The following is a 17,850-nucleotide window of genomic DNA, read 5'->3' on the forward strand; positions in this document are numbered from 1 at the left end:
AAGGTACTAATGACTTGTTCATGCTGAGAACATAACCTTTATTTTCCAAGTATTGCTGTATACGCTGTACATTGTACCCTAGATCGCAAGGACTCTGACGGTCACATTAGGAACTGCAAACACGGGTACTTTTAGCGGAGTCACCCCCACCACCAAAAATTAGCTGGAGATGCCAGACCTGTATGTAAGACCGTGGTTGTCTCTTTTCTACTACTAGGGAAAGCGCAGTCCATGCTCTGTCTATGGTACCGACCAGAAAGTATTAGCGCTGCCACTAACTGCACTAACCATAGGCCCTAAGATATCCATATCCATAACCATATAGTAGTTAAAAGAGCAAGCCTCGGGTGATATTTCTTGCAGATTCAGGGGCCAGGTAGGCTAAGTGTACGTCGGTAAAATGCAACACTCGCAGTGTTCGTCGGTATGAAAAGACGGCAGTAAGTCGTACCGGCATAATAGATCATATACTGATCTACTGTGATTGATGATGTCGGCAAGTTACTATTCAATTCTTGTAGCAAACAAATACAGATATAGCTGGCTTTTTCAAAATAGAATACAGTTACTCAATGTAACGAGTTACCGACTATGCCATTATATTGTGTCCTGGAAAAGTTAGATTCGATCGAAAATGAAGACAATTAAGGGCCGCTAAAGTAAGAAAATTCCCTACACAATTTTACTATAATTTCTATGAATCAAAGGTAAATTTTGATGAATTATATATAATCCTTTTAATAACGACTAACAAATGATGAATATATCTGGCGATAATTTGTCAAGGAAGTTATTCCATATAACATGAAATCTTTCTAAGAAACTTTCAATAAAATATTTTATAGAAAAATTATGAGAATCTTTTTAAGAACAACAACAATCAAGAAATCTTTTTCAAGTTTCTGGCGCGCACATTTTCAACTTGCAGCAACCTTTTTTTGAAATATTTTTGATATGTTTCTTTCCTTTCATGAAAGATTTCAAAAAGTTTTCTGAAATATTCATTGTTACGTGGGAAGAAACGAATAGATGAATAAATAAAAAACACGTAAAAAGCAAATTCAGTTGCGCACGCACGTATCCATCATGTAAATTTCCGCTGTTTATTATCTCCGAGGCGGTTTTATTTCAGTTTTCGTTTAAAAATTTGTATATTCTAATCTTGTTATATAATGCAAACATAGTAATTGGAATAGATCTAAAAAAAAAATTGTATAAACAAAAAAAATTATAATCTTCATGTACGTAAGACTTGATTAACGAATTGATGGATTTTTTTATATTCAAGCGTCTCACTTATTCGATAAGGGATTTTTTTAACGTTTTAGTCCAATTTGAACTTGAACGTTAAATTTATCACACCTTGAGCTGATTTTTTTATTTAATTTCTACCTTCTTCGTTTCATTACAGCTCATCCTGAAGGTCCACTGGGCTTTGACTGAGGGCCAGAAAAACATCGCATGCTTCGAAGTGCCGGCGCAAATAACGTAATGCCAAATTCATAAATGTAGCAATCGTCCGCACTGCATTCACCGGTAATAATTGTCACACAGTTGTTAGCGTTTTTAACATTACCATTACATTTTTTCTCCATTTATACGAAATGATATTCTTGCAACGTTTTCTTTTGTTTATTTTTTCTTTTTTTTTTGTGTATTTTAATATTGGATAATGGGTAAAAAATTTGCAAATAAGGGAGAGAGGGGAAAAAAAAAGATCCCATGAAATTCCACCATGAATTTTCTTTTTTTTTTGCTTTGAAATCTCACCATCACAGATCTATACGTAAGTATAAGTAATTTTTATTACATACCTACGTATAATATAATTATAAAATGTTATAGATGTATAAGGAAAGTGGAAAAAAAGTTTGTAAAATTTTCGCCCAAGCTCATTACTGCTTAACATATCAGTCGATAATTGATTGATCATAGATGAAATTGGATACTTATAGATCGAATGCAATGTTAGTGAAATTTTAGGTGAAAAAATTCATTCACCTATAAGTTTGTATAATTTTTGTTCACAATCTGCTTTACCATCGCTGGATCGAGATAGATCCAAAGCCAAGTGAGATACGTCGGTAAATTAGCTAGGGTTAGTAAAACAAATTTACTGAGAAGCCCTTGGGGATAAATTTTGAAAAATTTTGATGTACACAAATTATCCAATTGTTAGATTTTCTGGACTCCGATATCTCGAATGAATCGAAATATATGAAATCGCGAGTTTAAAGAAGCGGAAAGAAATTTGCGGCTCGAAAATTTTTTTAGAAAATGATTCAACTAAAAGACGACGTAAATTTGACAAACAATTCGTGAGAAATTGGCGCGTTATTCAGTCGAACGTTTTACGCCGATTGCAAGTTTCACAACGAATATATTATCGTTTCTTGGAAACGTTCGTCGCACTTGATAATCTCCTGGTTGGACGCTCTTTGAACTCTTCGGTGCAAGTGCACCCGATTGCCCTCGGTATAAAAAGTTGTCAACTTTTTAAAGTTGTTATTGAACTCTGCGTTTCAGCTCCCGGCACACGAACCGTTCAACAATTTACCCCCTTAGAAACTGTAAAAATTTTTTCAACAAAAAGCTGCACACAAATTTACTTCCGAAGTGCAGCAAAGTTATTTTTGATTTCATACAATTGGAATTATGCGTATCGTCTTGCCCTTACTATTTGCTGAAAAACAAATGATCACGCAATATAATTTTTCGATTTCGGCGATTTTATTCAATCGATCGAAAAATGAGAGAAACAATTTACCTGAAATTAGAAATCGAATTTTTCAGATCTCGGTTACAATCGTCTGGTTTATTTCTTCTTAATTTTATTTTTTTTGTAATTGGTTTTCAAGTCGCGTACAACAAGATTCGTGGCTTAAAGATAAAAATTCCTCGTTATCTCGGGTTTGGGTCACTCGGCGACCCGTTTCAACGGTCAAGATATCACGGGCAGCGAGTGTCCGATATCGCGGGCGATATTTGCGATGCTTCTTGAATTTTCCACGGGAATCCGAAGCCGTTTCAGTGTCGCGTTGGAATCGAGAAACTACAGTGGTGATTTTGGAACCCCGTAACAGCAGCAGCAGCAGCAACAGGATGATGAGGGAAATTTTTGCGCTTTCTCTAGTTTTGGTTTTGGCCAGCGAATCGGCTTTCGCTACTACAGTTTTAAAATGTGGCACCAGTAAGTAATATTATCAAGGATATCTGTACGGTAAAAAATGGGATAAATTATCGGAGGATGAAAGAAGAGTATAAAAAAATATATCGATGGAAATGGAAATTTTTTAAAAGCTGAAAAGTTACTGAATTGTTAATAAGATCAAATTTAATTCTAACGATATTTTGAAATGAAACGAAAATTCAAAACTCTTAGAAATTATAGTAAAAATTGAGTGATTATTCATGTTAGTGTTGTTTTTTTTCCGTTTTTTTCTGTCATAAATTTCAACTGTTAATAACAAATAATAAAATTGTTCAAGGTTCTCCGTTTTATTGAAAAATTGTTTTCCATTTTCAAATAATATGGAAAAAAAATCCAGAAAGTAGTTGAAAAAATCGAAATCAGAAAACAAAATGTCAAATCAACCAGCCCGTGATTCATAATTGAAAAATAATAATGCGTTGATAACTCGTGACGAATTATTTTTATCTTCTATCGGAACATAAACTGAAACAACACGAAACGTGGAGAGAAAAAAACATTTGTGCTCGTCGTTTTTGCTCTAGTATTTCTTTGTCTCAAATACATTAAATATGCTTGAAAAAATACGATCAAGGGCGAAGAAAATTGTATATTTTTTTTACCATCGATCGCAGACGATCCGTTTCCGGACTCGAACACCGTCAAGATAGCAAATTGCGGTGAGCCGCCGTGTTTTCTAAAGAAGGGAACGATCGTATCGGTCGAGCTGAAATTCAAGCCGACGAGAAACGTCAACACCCTGACGACTAAGGCTACGGGCGCTTTGAATGGAGGGTTCCCGCAACCTTTCGAAAGCGTCGACGGATCGAACGCCTGTGATTACATCTTCGACGTTTCGGGGTCAAAGGTCGACTGTCCGTTGACGAAGGACACCGAATACATTTACAAAAGAAGGTTCCCGATCAGTAGAAAATATCCAGTGGTTCGTAAATTATATATAAATCTGACTTATTATGATCGACGCTAAAAGTAAGAAAGTTGATTAAAATTTGAGTACATAAGGGGAGGTGTCCGATTTCGAATAATATGCTCGAATATGTAGAAAATTAAGGATCAAATTGAAAAATGTTTCGGGCAAAATTTGTTGCGTACCTACAAAAGGGGCTTTTGACATAGGATGAGTATCCAAGTTCTTGGGCCCATTGAGGACCAACTTTTGTTTTTCAAATCGATCCTCCCAGTTTTTTATCGCACGCTTCTTATTTTTCATTGAAAAGTGAGCCAGGTTTATACCTCGGCTATTTTTGGTTCTCGTCTTTGAACAGGCCCAAAATGTTGGTCGAAGTTTTCTCGTGAAAAGAGTGTCAGCGATACGTCAATATTTGCGAAGAATTCGAAAATGAGAAAAAAAATGGGAGGTTCAATTTGAAAAACGAAAGCTGGGCCTCAATGGGCCCAGCAGACATCCAGAAACATTTTTCAGTTCAATGCTTAGTTTCCGATACATTTGAGTACATTTTTTTAAATGGGATACCCTGTATAAGAAATTGTGCGATCGGTACGTAAATATAATTTGATTGAAAAATTTGTTTAAATTTATTTTTCAATTATCAGTCTTTTTTTTTCACCATTGCTGTCGTACGTAAACGTTACAGATATAATTTCAATTACCTTTTATTTGCAGACAAACGTGAACGTGCATTGGGCCCTTGTCGAAAACAACGAAGACATTGCGTGTTTCGAGGTGCCAGCGCAAATTAAAAAATAGTACCTGATATCTATTAATCATCACTCAACATGTAATTCGAATTGAATTTTTACATCGGTTCTCTGTTATTTTCAAACACTTCTTCCTCTCATTTGTAACGTCGATTTTCATCACTCGAATCTAAACAAAGAGAGAAGTTTGAAAAAAAAAAAAAAAATCAAACAACTGAACAATTAAAACCTTTACGCGTTTTTTGATTCCCGCATCTGCGATTTTTCTGTCCTCCATCTTCTTATCCTGACCTCCCGCATTTTGAAATTCAATTTGCAAAAATTAAGGTAACCGGAAAAAAAAAAAAAAAAATGAACAAGTGTACAGAAGTTTTTTTATTTTTTTAACTGTCGTGTGCGTTAGTATTTGTTTTACTTTGCAACGATGTATTCGACAGTAGGAATTGATATCGATATTTTTTGTTTAACGCAGAAAGAATTTTTAGAAGAGATTAGAAGAAATATTGTTTTACTTAGTTACAAAAATTACCGCAAGTGTGGGAGAAAAAAAAATTGCAAAAAGTATCGCGAGCGAATAGTTTAGAGGAAAAAAAAAAAAAAAAAAAAAATGAGAGTCAAAAACTAAGAACAATGTTGTAGTTTTTAGTGGATTCTTTCCAAGTGTTTGCCACGCGATGACAAGTCAACGTCAAAGTGTGAAAATAGTTATAAACAATTAATTTACTCGCTGAATCAGCTGAGACAATTTTTCGCAGCTTTCAAATGAAAGTCGATAATTTTTGGCCGGTTCGTACGGATGATGCTTGAACATCGACAAGTGGCGCCGTCAACGTAAAGCTTTGGAACTGCCGAGTCACTCGTCTGATTATTCAGATTTACTCACAGATTAGCAAACTGAAAACTAGCAAAAGTTACAGTCGATTAATTATATATAATATATATAAGGTGTGCAGAAAAATTTTCACGTGAAATTGGCATCAGGTAAAAATTATTTCATCATTTGAAGTACAATTAACATTTTCCTAAGCCGAGGTTTCGTTTATTTATATTCTGAAGAAAAAAAAAAAAACGAATCACGAAGTTGATCTTCGTGTGTCGCGAACTCTTCCACTGACTTGAAAAAAAGTTATAGCTATTAGATTCCGCTTCGAAGACGATGAAACTTATTTTGAAACGTGTTTCTCGAAAATACTTCATTCTCAAGTTATTCGAGTTTATCGATTTAAATGCCTCACCCTGTACACACTTTCATTTATTTATTTATTACAATATATAATATATATAAATTTTTTTCACATCTCTCAAACTCTGGAACTTCACTCAATGCTCGAAGCATACGCGAAACGACGCGATCCTCAATTTAATCTTACGGGCGGACAGGTAAACACTGAATATTACGACGTAGATTCTCACCTTATGAACTTGAAACGGTCGTCAGTCGCGTCTGAACTCGCAAGCTTCGAAGCACGGGTCGAAACACGTCGCGATGTGTTGTCTTTTCTTCGTCCGTAGCGTGAAGCGTTTGTTTTGTTGTGACGGAAGATTCATCTCCGATGTAAAGTCCGCGCAAGTCGATCGGGCGGGATGTTCGTTGAACTTCGAGTCGAGATGCCGAATTTCGTTGGTTCGAATGACTTCGAAAATCCTTTCGAAACGAATCTAATCGAGGTGATTATTCGCTTTTGTAAAGCTTGTCACGTGACCCAGGTAACGAATCTCGAAAAATGCGTAAAAACAAGTGCTCAACTACAATTTCACACCTATCTTTTATCAAATTTCGATACTCTCTGATTTCGACTAATGAGATAGATTGTTTATCTTTATACAAATTTGACTCCTGTTTTCTCCGATAAGGTGAGAAGAAAAAAAATTTAATCAATTCAACGAACACACACTTATACTATGTTTTACTTGTATTGAAACGTAGTTTGAATTAATACAGAGGAAACTCGATTAATCGGACAAATTGTCGTCGATAGGCATTCTGATGATCGAAAATCCTGATAATTGAATGTACAAAGAAAAGCGATCTTTGTACATACGTATTATTACATAATACTTATGTGCTATTATAAGCTGTTACCCCGGTTCCATATAATTGACAATTTTTTGATATTCGGTGTATCTTGAGAAAATTGTAAAAAAAAAAAAAAAACGATTGTACACCGCAAAATAGAACGCGTTAAATTTGACGATCTATTTTCATAGACTCGACGAAAAATTACTCTAGGTATCGTATTACTTGTACAAAATGATAAATTTTTTCCCCGATTTCAGGAAATTGATATGGAAAAAGAATTTAGAAAATTACAAGTCACTTGAAAAAAAAAATATAAATCTGCCCTCAATGTTTGTTCTGTTTTATTTTTCTATTTACTTTTTTTTTTTTTTTTCTACCGCAATTATTCGACAATCTTCCGAAGCAATGAACAATTTGAAGAAAAAAATAAAAATAAAAGTCCATAGTATGCACGTTACGCGCGGTTTTCAAATTACTTGTTTTCTACGGTTTCGACATGATATCGCTAAAACACTGTTTCGTTTTTCTTTTATTTGTTAATTTATTTATTTTTTTTTTTTGGCCGCGAATCTCTCGATCTTCGCGATGATGCTCGTAATGTTGTTATAAAAAATATTGACACAACGTTTAGTTACTTGAACATTTTTATAGGGCCTCCAACTTGAATAACGTTGAAGTTTCATGGTATGGAAGAAAAAAGGTAAATTGCTAGTGAAAAAAAAAAAAAAAAAATTTCGAGTCATTTTTTTGCCATCCAGTTACAATGCCTCAACTTTTTCGTCTTGCTTTTATTACAATACCGTTGAGAGTTCAACCACGTACGTAATCTTACCATCTAACCATTGGAATTGTTACTATATTCTTTCATTATCAATCAAACAGCCCCGAATTCATTTTGTAGTGGAAATTATTGAATAATAATAGCAATTAGGGTGTTACCTATGCATACCCGTTACAAATAATTTATTTTCACGTTATCTAATTGCAACTCAGACAAAAATAAAGTACACAACAGTAACGGGTAAAACTTCTTTTTTTTCAACTGTGTCGATTCATATCGCTCCCAGTTTCGTTACGAAGATAATTATGAACGACTGTTGAAGTTCATTGATGTATCTGAACCAAACATTTCGAGATCGCCCCGGTTGCATTACCTGACTGTTTGGCAACCTCTTCGCTTTTAAACGTTCATAGTACAGCAACGCGGTGTTCGAAAAACTAGACAAAGTTGTGACTTGGAGATTAAGAAAAAAAAAAAACCAAGAAAGAGAAACCATTGGTTTACGAACATCGAAACTGAGACATGTTTATATCAACGCCGAAAACCTTTTACGACGCGATAAATCTGCTCGTCAAGTTCAATTGCATCCTGGGATTAGGTGTCTATCGGCAAGAGAACCAATCCCGTGTTGCATTATTTTTCATGACATTTTACACAGTCGCTGTTAGTCTTGGAGTATGGCTTGGAACTTATGTTGGCTTTACAAAAATGGCACAGGCTTCAGATACTGGCAACATTTCACCCACGGCTCTTCTAATGTATAAAGCACTTGTTTATACAAACTCGTCCGTTACCGTGATGACTCCAATCATAATATGGCTTCGAAGTAAGGTAGTGAGCGCATGATGTTAATATTCGTAATAACAATTATCATTTTAATCACGGTCGAAGTAGTTTAATTGATTCATGCGAATGTAAAATGAAAAATTCAAAATTGTCCACTATGTCGTCTCCAATTTTCATATTTCGGTATAGCTGTGCAAAACAGTTGAAGAGGTTACTTTTGGGCCAAAGGACAAACATTTTTTTAATAACACATACTTGCTAGTTACCGATAAACTGGGCTTTACAATATCGACCATGGGTCGAGGGATCTAGTTCAGTAATTAACAATGATTGATGTACTGTGTGATATAACTTTGCAGACGTTGACTGCGTCTTTCAAAGAAATGATGATAATAGATAACTCATTTGAAACTATTCTCGAATCTCGTAATCAATATACAAAACGGTACATCGAGCTACTGGTTGAAGTTATCAGCATTTTCTTATTCGTGTTCGGTGTGGCCGTTTGTGACATCGTATGGACGCGGATATGGGGTATGGTGGATAATCAATCGATACAATCAATATGGGGCACTTTGGCGACCCTACATCATCCGATACTTCTTACACTTATTTTAGACGTAAACTTCTGCACCTTTGTAAGGTAAGTCGATGAATCCCCCTGAAAATGACGTTAATTGTGTGAATTCTCCATGTCCGATCATCACGGGTTCCAGATACATGGAAAAGCAATTCGAAGACTTGAACATCGGTATATTGAAATTGACAATAGAACCTGACTGTGCCGACAGTAGCAAGAGACCAGAGCTGCAGATGTATCCTCTGAATTTTACGGTAGCGAAATCGGTACCTGAAGATGAAAATACTGCAGCCAAAAGTCTTGTAAAAGACAAGTACTACATGATACAAAAAATTCGGTGAGCATGGTGCCATTTTCGTCGCATGTCATGATACCGTATTTAGATCTTACGACGGGGTTATAATTCCTGACTTGTAATTCGTCACTATTCAAATTCGTTTGTCAAGAAAAACTCACTTGAGTCTGACCAGGCTGACTAAGAAGATGAACACGGCCTTTGGCGTACAGAATCTGTTGTCTGTGACTGAATCATTTGTCATGATCACCGGACTGTCATACACTATTTATAGTACTTTCTCATCGAAGAGTTTCAATTACTATAAGTTAAAAGAGATAATCTCCCCGACTGCATGGACCTTGATTTATGGGTATAAAATTTGGGTTATCTGTCACGCTTGCTATAAGGTTACTACAGAGGTAATAATTAAATTCATATATTCGTTAATTACTTGTGTAGCTTTGAATGTTAAGCTTCGATACCCTAGATTATTGTCGTTCTAGATGCAAAGAACCGGGCAAGTAATTTACGACCTTCTCGGGAAAAAAGTAGATACCGAACTTCAAAAAGAGGTACCGGTGATATTCTGTTCAACGTGACGGATTCTAATCGAATGTTATCACAAGAACTTCGTTGAATATTGTCTTTCTTTTGCAGATTAGAGAGTTTTCTCTACAGATGCTTCAAAATCCTGTTAGCTTTGACGTTTGCGGATTGGTAACCTTGGACCATTCATTCCTCCAACAGGTGATTGAATTTTTTAACGGTTTTATACACTCGTATCTATTTCTGTGCGCATTGTTTGCTCTGAATAACAGGTGATTGGATCCGTAACGACCTACCTGGTGATCCTAATTCAAATGAGTTGAATATTCAAGATCTTCACGGCGTGATATTCGCTGCAGAAACATCAGATTTTGCTATTTTCATTTATTTCTGACGAAATTCTGCAATCGATGATCTTCAAATTTTAAGTGCAAAATGCATTTTACTGCTAACATTAGGATAAGTAACGAATCCAATAGAAAGTAATAAAAACGTTCTGAATACAAAAATAATTAATAATAAACTACAAATGTAAAAGAATTGATAAACAAAGTTTAAAAATGAATGTTTTTGGGACTCCACCTATTTTTTTTTGACCTGTGATAATCGTTTGAAAAAAGAAATCTGCAAAAACCGGACTTGCAGCGAATTTTGAGAAAAATGCTGATTTTTACTGAAGTGCTCGTTCAGTTTTCTTGAATTTTTATACGTTTCTCGAGTTATCTCGTATCTCTCAAACATTTCATTACGGATCGTTACTTTCGCTGAGATTTAAGTCAACTGAATTTTGGGATATCCTGATCGCGTTTATTGCGGGATATGTTAATGATCGCTAATCGACATCAGATTATTGACAGGTGTTTTGAGAGAATTTTCAAACGCGTTTAAATTTGAGACAATATCACTAAAGCGTTCAACAAATTGAATTCAAAGTGTTAAATAAATATAACGAATTTGTAATCATTGTGGTATCCAATTAGTGCGCGCAGGAAGTTCTATTTTTATGGACGTAGTAATAATTAGGCACGTGACGGTGAATGAGAAACGATTTATTACGCAGCGAATATTGTTTTCTGGCAAAATACGTCAGCCGTTACCTTGCCTACGGTAAGGTTCTTTATTATGCGTTAATTAGCTTTATAGAAGCTTCTAGAAATTTATTGGACGAACCAGTCAATATTTCGGTGAGTCCCGATTAAAATCGTTCTATGCAACGTGGAACGTTGATAGCGAGGATTAAGGAAAATCATCATCCGTACAGGGTTAAAATTTTGGATTGCATAAAATCGCACTTGCAATGTGGAATGCAAACATTCGTAAATATTTCTCGTGAACGATTCACTGTTTTTGTAATCAATACTGAAATCACTATACAAGCGCGTCACTGACGATGAGTAAGAAAGATTTGGTTCGATGAAAAATGAATTATCTTTCACATTGAGGCCGGAAAAAGATCTCTCCGTTATTGCTAATGCTTCGGAAGAAGATACTCAATCGCAAGCATGATAATCGCGTCAATTTCCGTTATTCTTTTATAATTATTTTACGACAACGGCTTACGACTCGACATCCTATGTTAAAAGTCTTTTAATTTCAGAATCGGTGATCAGCCGAACGAGGTTATAATATAGCGAATAAGCTATACGGAAATGTGTCGTTTGCCTTTATCGGAACATCTTGAACAATTTTGTGAACGGACAATCTCTCAGAGGCCTTCACTTTCCACCAATTTTATCAATCGATTAGAAAATGGTTAGTGGTAACGGAAGTGACGGAACATCGACATATTTCTCCACATTCTTTCTCTGGTTAAAAACTTCCTGAGTTAACTTGCAACGGTCTTTCTTAAGTAGAACCTGGTGACATATGTGGATAGAACTCGTTCAACTGAGTGAAGGATTGTAGGAACCGTTTGCTATTCGCTCAGAAGCGACCTTTGAGATTAGAACATGATCTTCTCAAATCCAAAAACCCTTCAAGATGCCGTCAGAATGCTTGGTTACATAAACTGGGTCCTAGGTCTCACCGGTTACGACCAACCCAATGGAAGCAAATGTACGACATTCTTGACGCATCTCTACACGGTTATTGTGATCTTTGTAAACTGGATAATGATATGGGTGTCATGCGTGAAGATTATCGTAGATTCCTACAATAATGGCTCTCCAACCTCGGCCGTCATGATGTATCGCATCATTATATACGTTAACTTCATTGTCACGCTGGTTTCACCATTCTTATGTTGGTTCCAGAGAAAGGTAACTGCGAATGTGATGATCGTAGTTATTAATTTTCCTACACCATTGAGCTTATGGAAGCCTGGATGATCGTATCATGTTAAGGTATGTGTACCGATTATTGACCCTGGACCAATTCTGACCGTTTTTGGTTATATCTGTTTGATCCTTAGTTCTAATATTACGAAAAAATAAATTTGTAGTGTCTAACCCTCTAGCAATTGGTTTTAGTAATCGAGAAACTCGCAATTTGCGTCGTCAATTTATAATTTTGGAAAATAAAAGGGTCAATTACTGGTACACTTACCTCACGAGACTTTTTTTTATACTTGGACGATATAAAATCATACCTATTCGTAAGAGTTTTTTTTTTATAAAGAAAATGAGTTTGAGGGCATTGTTATTTATAGTTTCAACAATATTTTACATTATTTTCACTCAAATTAATAACAAAATGCCGGCATGACGTATATCAGTAACAAACGACCGCATTTTCAATCCGGCGGTGCAGATTTCTCGGTCAATTTTTATCCGATCGACTTGAAATTGTGACATGATCTGTAAAACTTGTTTATCGATTCGAGTTCGTAGCTATATATTTGAACTTGAATCCGAGATTATTTTGCTACAAATTTTTGTAACATGAAAAATAAATTTTATCCGTTCATGACCGTATGTATTTGAAATTAATTTTTTTGAACATTTGAGCTACGAGCTCGAACCCGAAAAGGTGTCTTAAATTCGAAAAAAATTTTCTATTTATTACAAGTTGGACAGTGATGTTAGGAGATGTGCCACCGTAGAAGCTCACAAGTTATTAATATCAAATAAAAAATTCTAAAATGTCCTTGCAACTACAAATAATAAAGCCTTTAAACTCAAATTGCTCCAAGTGTTTTCATTTTCTTAAAAAAAAACTTTTAAAAAATAAGTATGATTCTAGCTCCCCCCCTCCCTTTAGCTGATTATTACTACCGTGGTTCGCAGGTGATGGTCAAATATATAAAGCAAATGTCCGTTCTGGATGATAGTTTTCAAAGTGTTTTTGGAACAGGAAAGAAGTGCAGAGAAGTCAACACTTGCCTACCTGTAAAAGTTATCGTCATTTTTCTAGTCACTGTTGCGTTGATAATTTATGACTTGACGACACAGATAGCTAAACAGTGTGGATCTCTAATCTACACTTTGAGCATGACGATGGCTGTACGTTATCCGTTGCTCGTGATCCTTTTAATGGACTTGAACTTCTGTACCAGCTTGGGGTAAAGTGGAACACCCAATCATATCTGTTTAGAAAATTCTTTAGAAGATTTACCGTTTCTTGGAAATTTTCTCTTCTGGATCTAGAACAAAGACGCGATCAATCTGATCATTCATTAAGAATGAAAAGAATGGTACTTTCAGGGCGTGTTCGTCGGTAATTTTGAATGCAGCAGTTTTTTCACGGATTTGATGATCAATTGGTATATTCTCTGCAGATATCTTCGAGAAAAATTTCGACGTTTGAACGAAGTTTTGCGAGAATTAGCGCAAAAACTTTCAGCTCTTTGTACCAAGAAGACACGATTACAGCTATCTGAGAACAGCGAAAAAGCGAGGCCAATATACGGAATCAATGGTATCGAAGCAGAAGGTTTCAGCAGGAGAGCATCGTACTTGTTGAGTGAAATTCAGTGAGTTACCGTGTCAAAGATGTTTGCGTTACCTTTTTTTAATACAGGGTGATTATTATTCTCAGCATTATCCAAAGCTGTTTTCTTTCTCTATTACGTGGCAGTCATTTTTTTATCGTATTATCTGAAACGGGCAAAATTCCCTAGGAAGGCTCATTGGGAGCTTTGCAAGTTGACTCGCGAGGTAAACTCGGCGTTTGGATTACAAAATCTCATGTCCATGGGAATATCATTTGTAGTTATCATCGGAATGTTGTATATTATTTTCGGGGATATTTCAAACGTGGGTTTCACTCATGTCGGGAACGCAAACTTTATGTCAGCGGCTTTCTGGAGTTGGATTTATATCTCGAAAGTTCTCGTCATCAGTCACTCCTGCTGGACAATGAAAAATGAGGTATGAGGAATAATTCATCACCGAAGTGACTCGGAGATCCATTTCTTACTGTTGTACATTCACGTTGATGACACAGGTCTGGGAAAAAATATTTTAATACAGCTGCATGGGATGTTTTTGGTAAACATTATCTTTTCGAGTGTTCTGAATCCAAAAATGACTTTCATTTGCTTCCAGCACGTAAAGTATAGTAAAGTGTAAAATACAAGGTGTTTGTATAAAAAAAAAAAAACATAGCAATAATGAAACAACCATCGTTTCATAACAATAAACTAAACAATATTTATTATAAAATTAAACAAACAATTTCCTCATGAAATATACTCAACATTCCGGGTTCATTCTTTTTCTCTACACGGAGAGAAAAATCTGAGAAAAATTACCTTGCTGTTACTGATCGTGATGTAAAAGACACCTAATGCAGTTTTTATTGATGCATGTTACAAAAATTATGGGTCTTTATGAAAAAAATTACTACCTTGTGGAGAAACTATGTATTTCGGCAGCACAAGATTTAAATTGTGACGACGCATTTTTCTGATGCAGCACTGTAAAAACTGCATTAGGAGCAAGTATTACATCACGATTATAGTAACAGCAGGGTAATTTTTCTCCCCGTGTATGAAATCTTTTCTTCTTCTCTTTGATACTTCTTCGAACACGCTTCCATTTTCTCTTTCCCTGTTCGTGTGTATTCTTTCGTCTCACTCTGATGCATGTTAAATGAAAGTAAGAAATCAGATTTTTATATTCATGAATACGATATCAGAATTCGAGTTAAACGGGAGTTTCGCTCTAAATGAAACTACAAACACGAGTTCAAGAAAAAAAAAAACCGACGCGATGGAATTTTGTGAGTATTTTTCCCGCTTTCAGTGAGTAATAAATTATAACAAACAGTATAAAAAAAACCTGCGCAGTTTTTTGTTTGCAGACCTGTGTAATTCGTGTTTTGCAGTGAATTGCAATCCGATGTTTTTCAACCACTGAAACTGGTCATTGAAATTTTTGATCTATTTTCCAACAGAGTTTATACATCGTAAGAGAATGATCATGAGATAAAACGTGTAAGTTGTGGTTAATGGTATACAACTAGGGATTTTTCTTATTTCAGATACAAAGAACCGGATACTTTGTTTACGAAATCTTATCATCGCAAGTGGATAACGAACTTCAAAAGCAGGTGAACACTCAAGTGTAATGAAAACACGCGATGATCAGATTTAATGATGAATATTTCTATGCACACGTGCACAAAAAAGAGGCGAAAATTATGAGTTGCAATAAATTTTCATTTCAACTGAAAATATTTCCTTTGTCGTATGGAAAATTTCAGTGAAAAATCCGAACAAACTAGAACGAAGTGAGCAATGTTAATTTCTGAATTCTCTTCATTTAGTCACAATTAAAATAATTCAACATATTAGAACTCTTCGACATGCTCAGAATACACGTTAAAAAATTACTTCTCGTTGATCCGTGACGGTAATAATGTCCATATATTAAGTAGTGGGTATTTGAATAGACGATTAATTAGAATATATTTAATTTCTTTCTGTAGGTTGAAAACTTTTCAGTACAGATGATACAGTATTCCGTACAGTTGAATGCTTGCGGATTTTTTACTCTGGATTACAACTTTGTTCAAAGTGTAAGTTTAATTTCAACTATCTGGAAAGTACAGAGATTGAATGAATTTTCCGCAGTGATATCTCAAATGTATGAAGTCATATCGAGTAAAATGAAATTTTTAAGCGTAATCTCAAAGCCGGGAAATAATGGATACCTGTCCATTTGACAAGATACGCAAATACGTCACATTGTTTCAAAGTCTTGAGACTTAATTTTCATTTCACGTGCTTACAGATGCTGGGATCCATAGTAACGTATCTGATAATCCTAATACAAATGAGTCCTACAGCTGTAAGCAGCGCAGGGCGTATCACTAGCTCCAATTCTTCCGTCAGCTATTATACGACTTAAACTTGCGATTCAAACTGGTTGAAAATAAATTATACCTGATTAACCTGGAGTAATCCTGTAACTGTGTCATTGTTTTTCAGATAGTTAATAATAAGTTGACGAATAATCAATATTAAAAGTGATAATAGCATTGAGCCAATTAAACAAATAGTGAATATATATATAGATCACGATAATACGCAGCAAACACACACGATGAGAACGTTGTTCAAAGTCGTGAACGGATCTAATCCTTTACGATTGAATCAGATTTAACGTCTAGGGGTGTGAAAATGATGTTCAATTCAACTGTACCGATTCCCTTGAGCAACAATAAAATCGTAGTAAACCTATTTGTGCCATTGTTGTTATTACCTTGGTGGAAATAATTTCTACGCCAGACTACGAATTTCATTTAACGATTTTATAAGAAAATTCCTACGATTAGGTAGAGAAATTCGGAAAAGTTCGTAGTTTTGGCATTGAATTTATTCGTTGATTATCGCACTCTTCATAGTTGTTCGTAGATTTTTGTAATCTGCTCTGACCCGTTGGCGTCCATTTTTGTAGAAATGCATATTTTTTTGCATATCATCGCAGACTGGCGTAATTTCCTGGACTTTTTGGTTTTGATATTTGTGAAAAATCGTTGTTTTTCAATGATCATCATATTATTAGTTAACTTTTTTTTCATAGACTCACCTAACGGAGATAAGATGAGTTCAAAAATATACGACAGATTCACTAGATCTTCCTAAATCGTACTCACGATCAGAAGATGAGAAGATCACTCTTCGGATGTAAGCCGAAATTTTGCTCGGTACTTGATTTGTCTGCAATAAGTTTTCCTTGTGAGAGAGATGTGACATCTAGCGGATGATTTAGGTCCGAAATTGTGATTACTTTTCATAGAAACTTGTAGATTTTCATAATTCTTCGTAGAAATTCGTAATTTTTTGTAGAAATTTGCACCTTTCTACAAAATTCAAGGCGCTTCTCTGCGGAAAATATTTGTGGTATTTGGATCAAAAAATGACATCATCTTTCATACAGAGTCGTAGATATTGATTATTATTTTTCTTTAATCCTCGTAGTTTCGTACGAAATTTTACGAAAGCAAAATTATATTTACTCCTAGTATGGAATTTTCATAAAATTTTTACTTTTCTACGAAGTTCAACGCGGTTCTAGAATAAGAAAAATGGTAATCTTTGGGTCCAAAATTGAAATTACCTTTCATAAAAAGTCGTGGATATTCGTAATTTTTCGTTGATCCGCGTAGTTTTCTATAAAATATTATAAAAAAAAAGTCTTTTTTTCTAAATGCTTTTTTTTTGTTTTCGACATCTCACCCCACCGCCAACTTCATGGGTATACTATTGTTATTATAATATTTTTTACCTGTTGCTATTAAAATCTTCTTTTTCATTTGTTCACGCGGGGCAGAACGTTTTTATGAGACAGAGAGATGAAAACTTTGTTTCTTTGGTAATTTTATACGAAAAAATATTCGATTGCGAAAGTTCGTAATATTTATCTCCATTTCCATATTGTTCCGCAGAGTTAATCTTTTCATACAAGTAAGGATATCGTAAGCTTATCAGGGGTTGGAAAAGTATTTAGAACTAATTGGAACCACAAGTCGATTTCATTACGAGATTTTTAATCCAGATTAGCAATGTTACTTGGCCCTTGGTATCAAAATATAGGCGAAATAATCA

General features: G+C 35.0%; 3 protein-coding genes and 1 long non-coding RNA gene across 9 annotated transcripts; all 4 read left to right on the plus strand.

The window, feature by feature from the left end:
- The first annotated feature begins 131 nt into the window (after window positions 1-131).
- LOC124308713 (uncharacterized) lies at window positions 132-1,884 on the plus strand. Of its 2 annotated transcripts, none has more exons than XR_006909063.1 (2): window positions 132-259; window positions 1,412-1,884. It is a non-coding gene; the product is annotated as an uncharacterized LOC124308713 (long non-coding RNA). The 2 variants fall into 2 exon arrangements; XR_006909064.1 differs by lacking the exon at window positions 132-259 and adding an exon at window positions 460-659.
- A 1,126-nt stretch (window positions 1,885-3,010) lies between these two features.
- On the plus strand, window positions 3,011-5,116 carry LOC124308708 (NPC intracellular cholesterol transporter 2 homolog a-like). Its single transcript, XM_046771680.1, has 3 exons — window positions 3,011-3,190; window positions 3,826-4,133; window positions 4,836-5,116. The coding sequence occupies exons 1-3, from the start codon at window positions 3,103-3,105 to the stop codon at window positions 4,917-4,919; spliced, it is 480 nt and encodes a 159-aa protein (XP_046627636.1). The 5' UTR covers window positions 3,011-3,102; the 3' UTR covers window positions 4,920-5,116.
- A 158-nt stretch (window positions 5,117-5,274) lies between these two features.
- LOC124308704 (uncharacterized) lies at window positions 5,275-10,367 on the plus strand. Of its 5 annotated transcripts, XM_046771671.1 has the most exons (8): window positions 5,275-6,538; window positions 8,330-8,502; window positions 8,817-9,100; window positions 9,174-9,374; window positions 9,484-9,733; window positions 9,818-9,886; window positions 9,972-10,061; window positions 10,133-10,367. In XM_046771671.1, the coding sequence occupies exons 2-8, from the start codon at window positions 8,380-8,382 to the stop codon at window positions 10,181-10,183; spliced, it is 1,068 nt and encodes a 355-aa protein (XP_046627627.1). In that variant the 5' UTR covers window positions 5,275-6,538; window positions 8,330-8,379; the 3' UTR covers window positions 10,184-10,367. The 5 variants fall into 5 exon arrangements, with proteins under 5 accessions (XP_046627627.1, XP_046627625.1, XP_046627626.1 ...); XM_046771669.1 differs by having other exon boundaries at window positions 9,972-10,367; XM_046771670.1 differs by having other exon boundaries at window positions 5,275-5,851; window positions 9,972-10,367.
- A 2,883-nt stretch (window positions 10,368-13,250) lies between these two features.
- On the plus strand, window positions 13,251-16,110 carry LOC124308712 (uncharacterized). The gene is made up of 5 exons (XM_046771683.1): window positions 13,251-13,359; window positions 13,576-13,770; window positions 15,282-15,350; window positions 15,729-15,818; window positions 16,034-16,110. The coding sequence occupies exons 1-4, from the start codon at window positions 13,289-13,291 to the stop codon at window positions 15,751-15,753; spliced, it is 360 nt and encodes a 119-aa protein (XP_046627639.1). The 5' UTR covers window positions 13,251-13,288; the 3' UTR covers window positions 15,754-15,818; window positions 16,034-16,110.
- The last annotated feature ends 1,740 nt before the right edge of the window (window positions 16,111-17,850 follow it).

This window comes from Neodiprion virginianus, chromosome 7, assembly GCF_021901495.1.
Source record: "Neodiprion virginianus isolate iyNeoVirg1 chromosome 7, iyNeoVirg1.1, whole genome shotgun sequence".
Taxonomy (NCBI): Eukaryota; Metazoa; Arthropoda; class Insecta; order Hymenoptera; family Diprionidae; genus Neodiprion; species Neodiprion virginianus.

What these genes read in the sequence shown, in the direction of transcription:
- LOC124308708 (XM_046771680.1), top strand. Translation starts at nt 3,103, where the DNA reads ATGATGAGGGAAATTTTTGCGCTTTCTCTAGTTTTGGTTTTGGCCAGC. An exon ending in AGTTTTAAAATGTGGCACCA is followed by an intron (nt 3,191 to 3,825) that starts GTAAGTAATATT and finishes CATCGATCGCAG; the next exon opens with ACGATCCGTTTCCGGACTCG. An exon ending in TCAGTAGAAAATATCCAGTG is followed by an intron (nt 4,134 to 4,835) that starts GTTCGTAAATTA and finishes TTTTATTTGCAG; the next exon opens with ACAAACGTGAACGTGCATTG.
- LOC124308704 (XM_046771669.1), top strand. Translation starts at nt 8,380, where the DNA reads ATGGCACAGGCTTCAGATACTGGCAACATTTCACCCACGGCTCTTCTA. An exon ending in AACTTCTGCACCTTTGTAAG is followed by an intron (nt 9,101 to 9,173) that starts GTAAGTCGATGA and finishes CACGGGTTCCAG; the next exon opens with ATACATGGAAAAGCAATTCG. An exon ending in GCTATAAGGTTACTACAGAG is followed by an intron (nt 9,734 to 9,817) that starts GTAATAATTAAA and finishes TTGTCGTTCTAG; the next exon opens with ATGCAAAGAACCGGGCAAGT.
- LOC124308712 (XM_046771683.1), top strand. Translation starts at nt 13,289, where the DNA reads ATGACGATGGCTGTACGTTATCCGTTGCTCGTGATCCTTTTAATGGAC. An exon ending in TACTTGTTGAGTGAAATTCA is followed by an intron (nt 13,771 to 15,281) that starts GTGAGTTACCGT and finishes TTCTTATTTCAG; the next exon opens with ATACAAAGAACCGGATACTT. An exon ending in ATAACGAACTTCAAAAGCAG is followed by an intron (nt 15,351 to 15,728) that starts GTGAACACTCAA and finishes TTCTTTCTGTAG; the next exon opens with GTTGAAAACTTTTCAGTACA.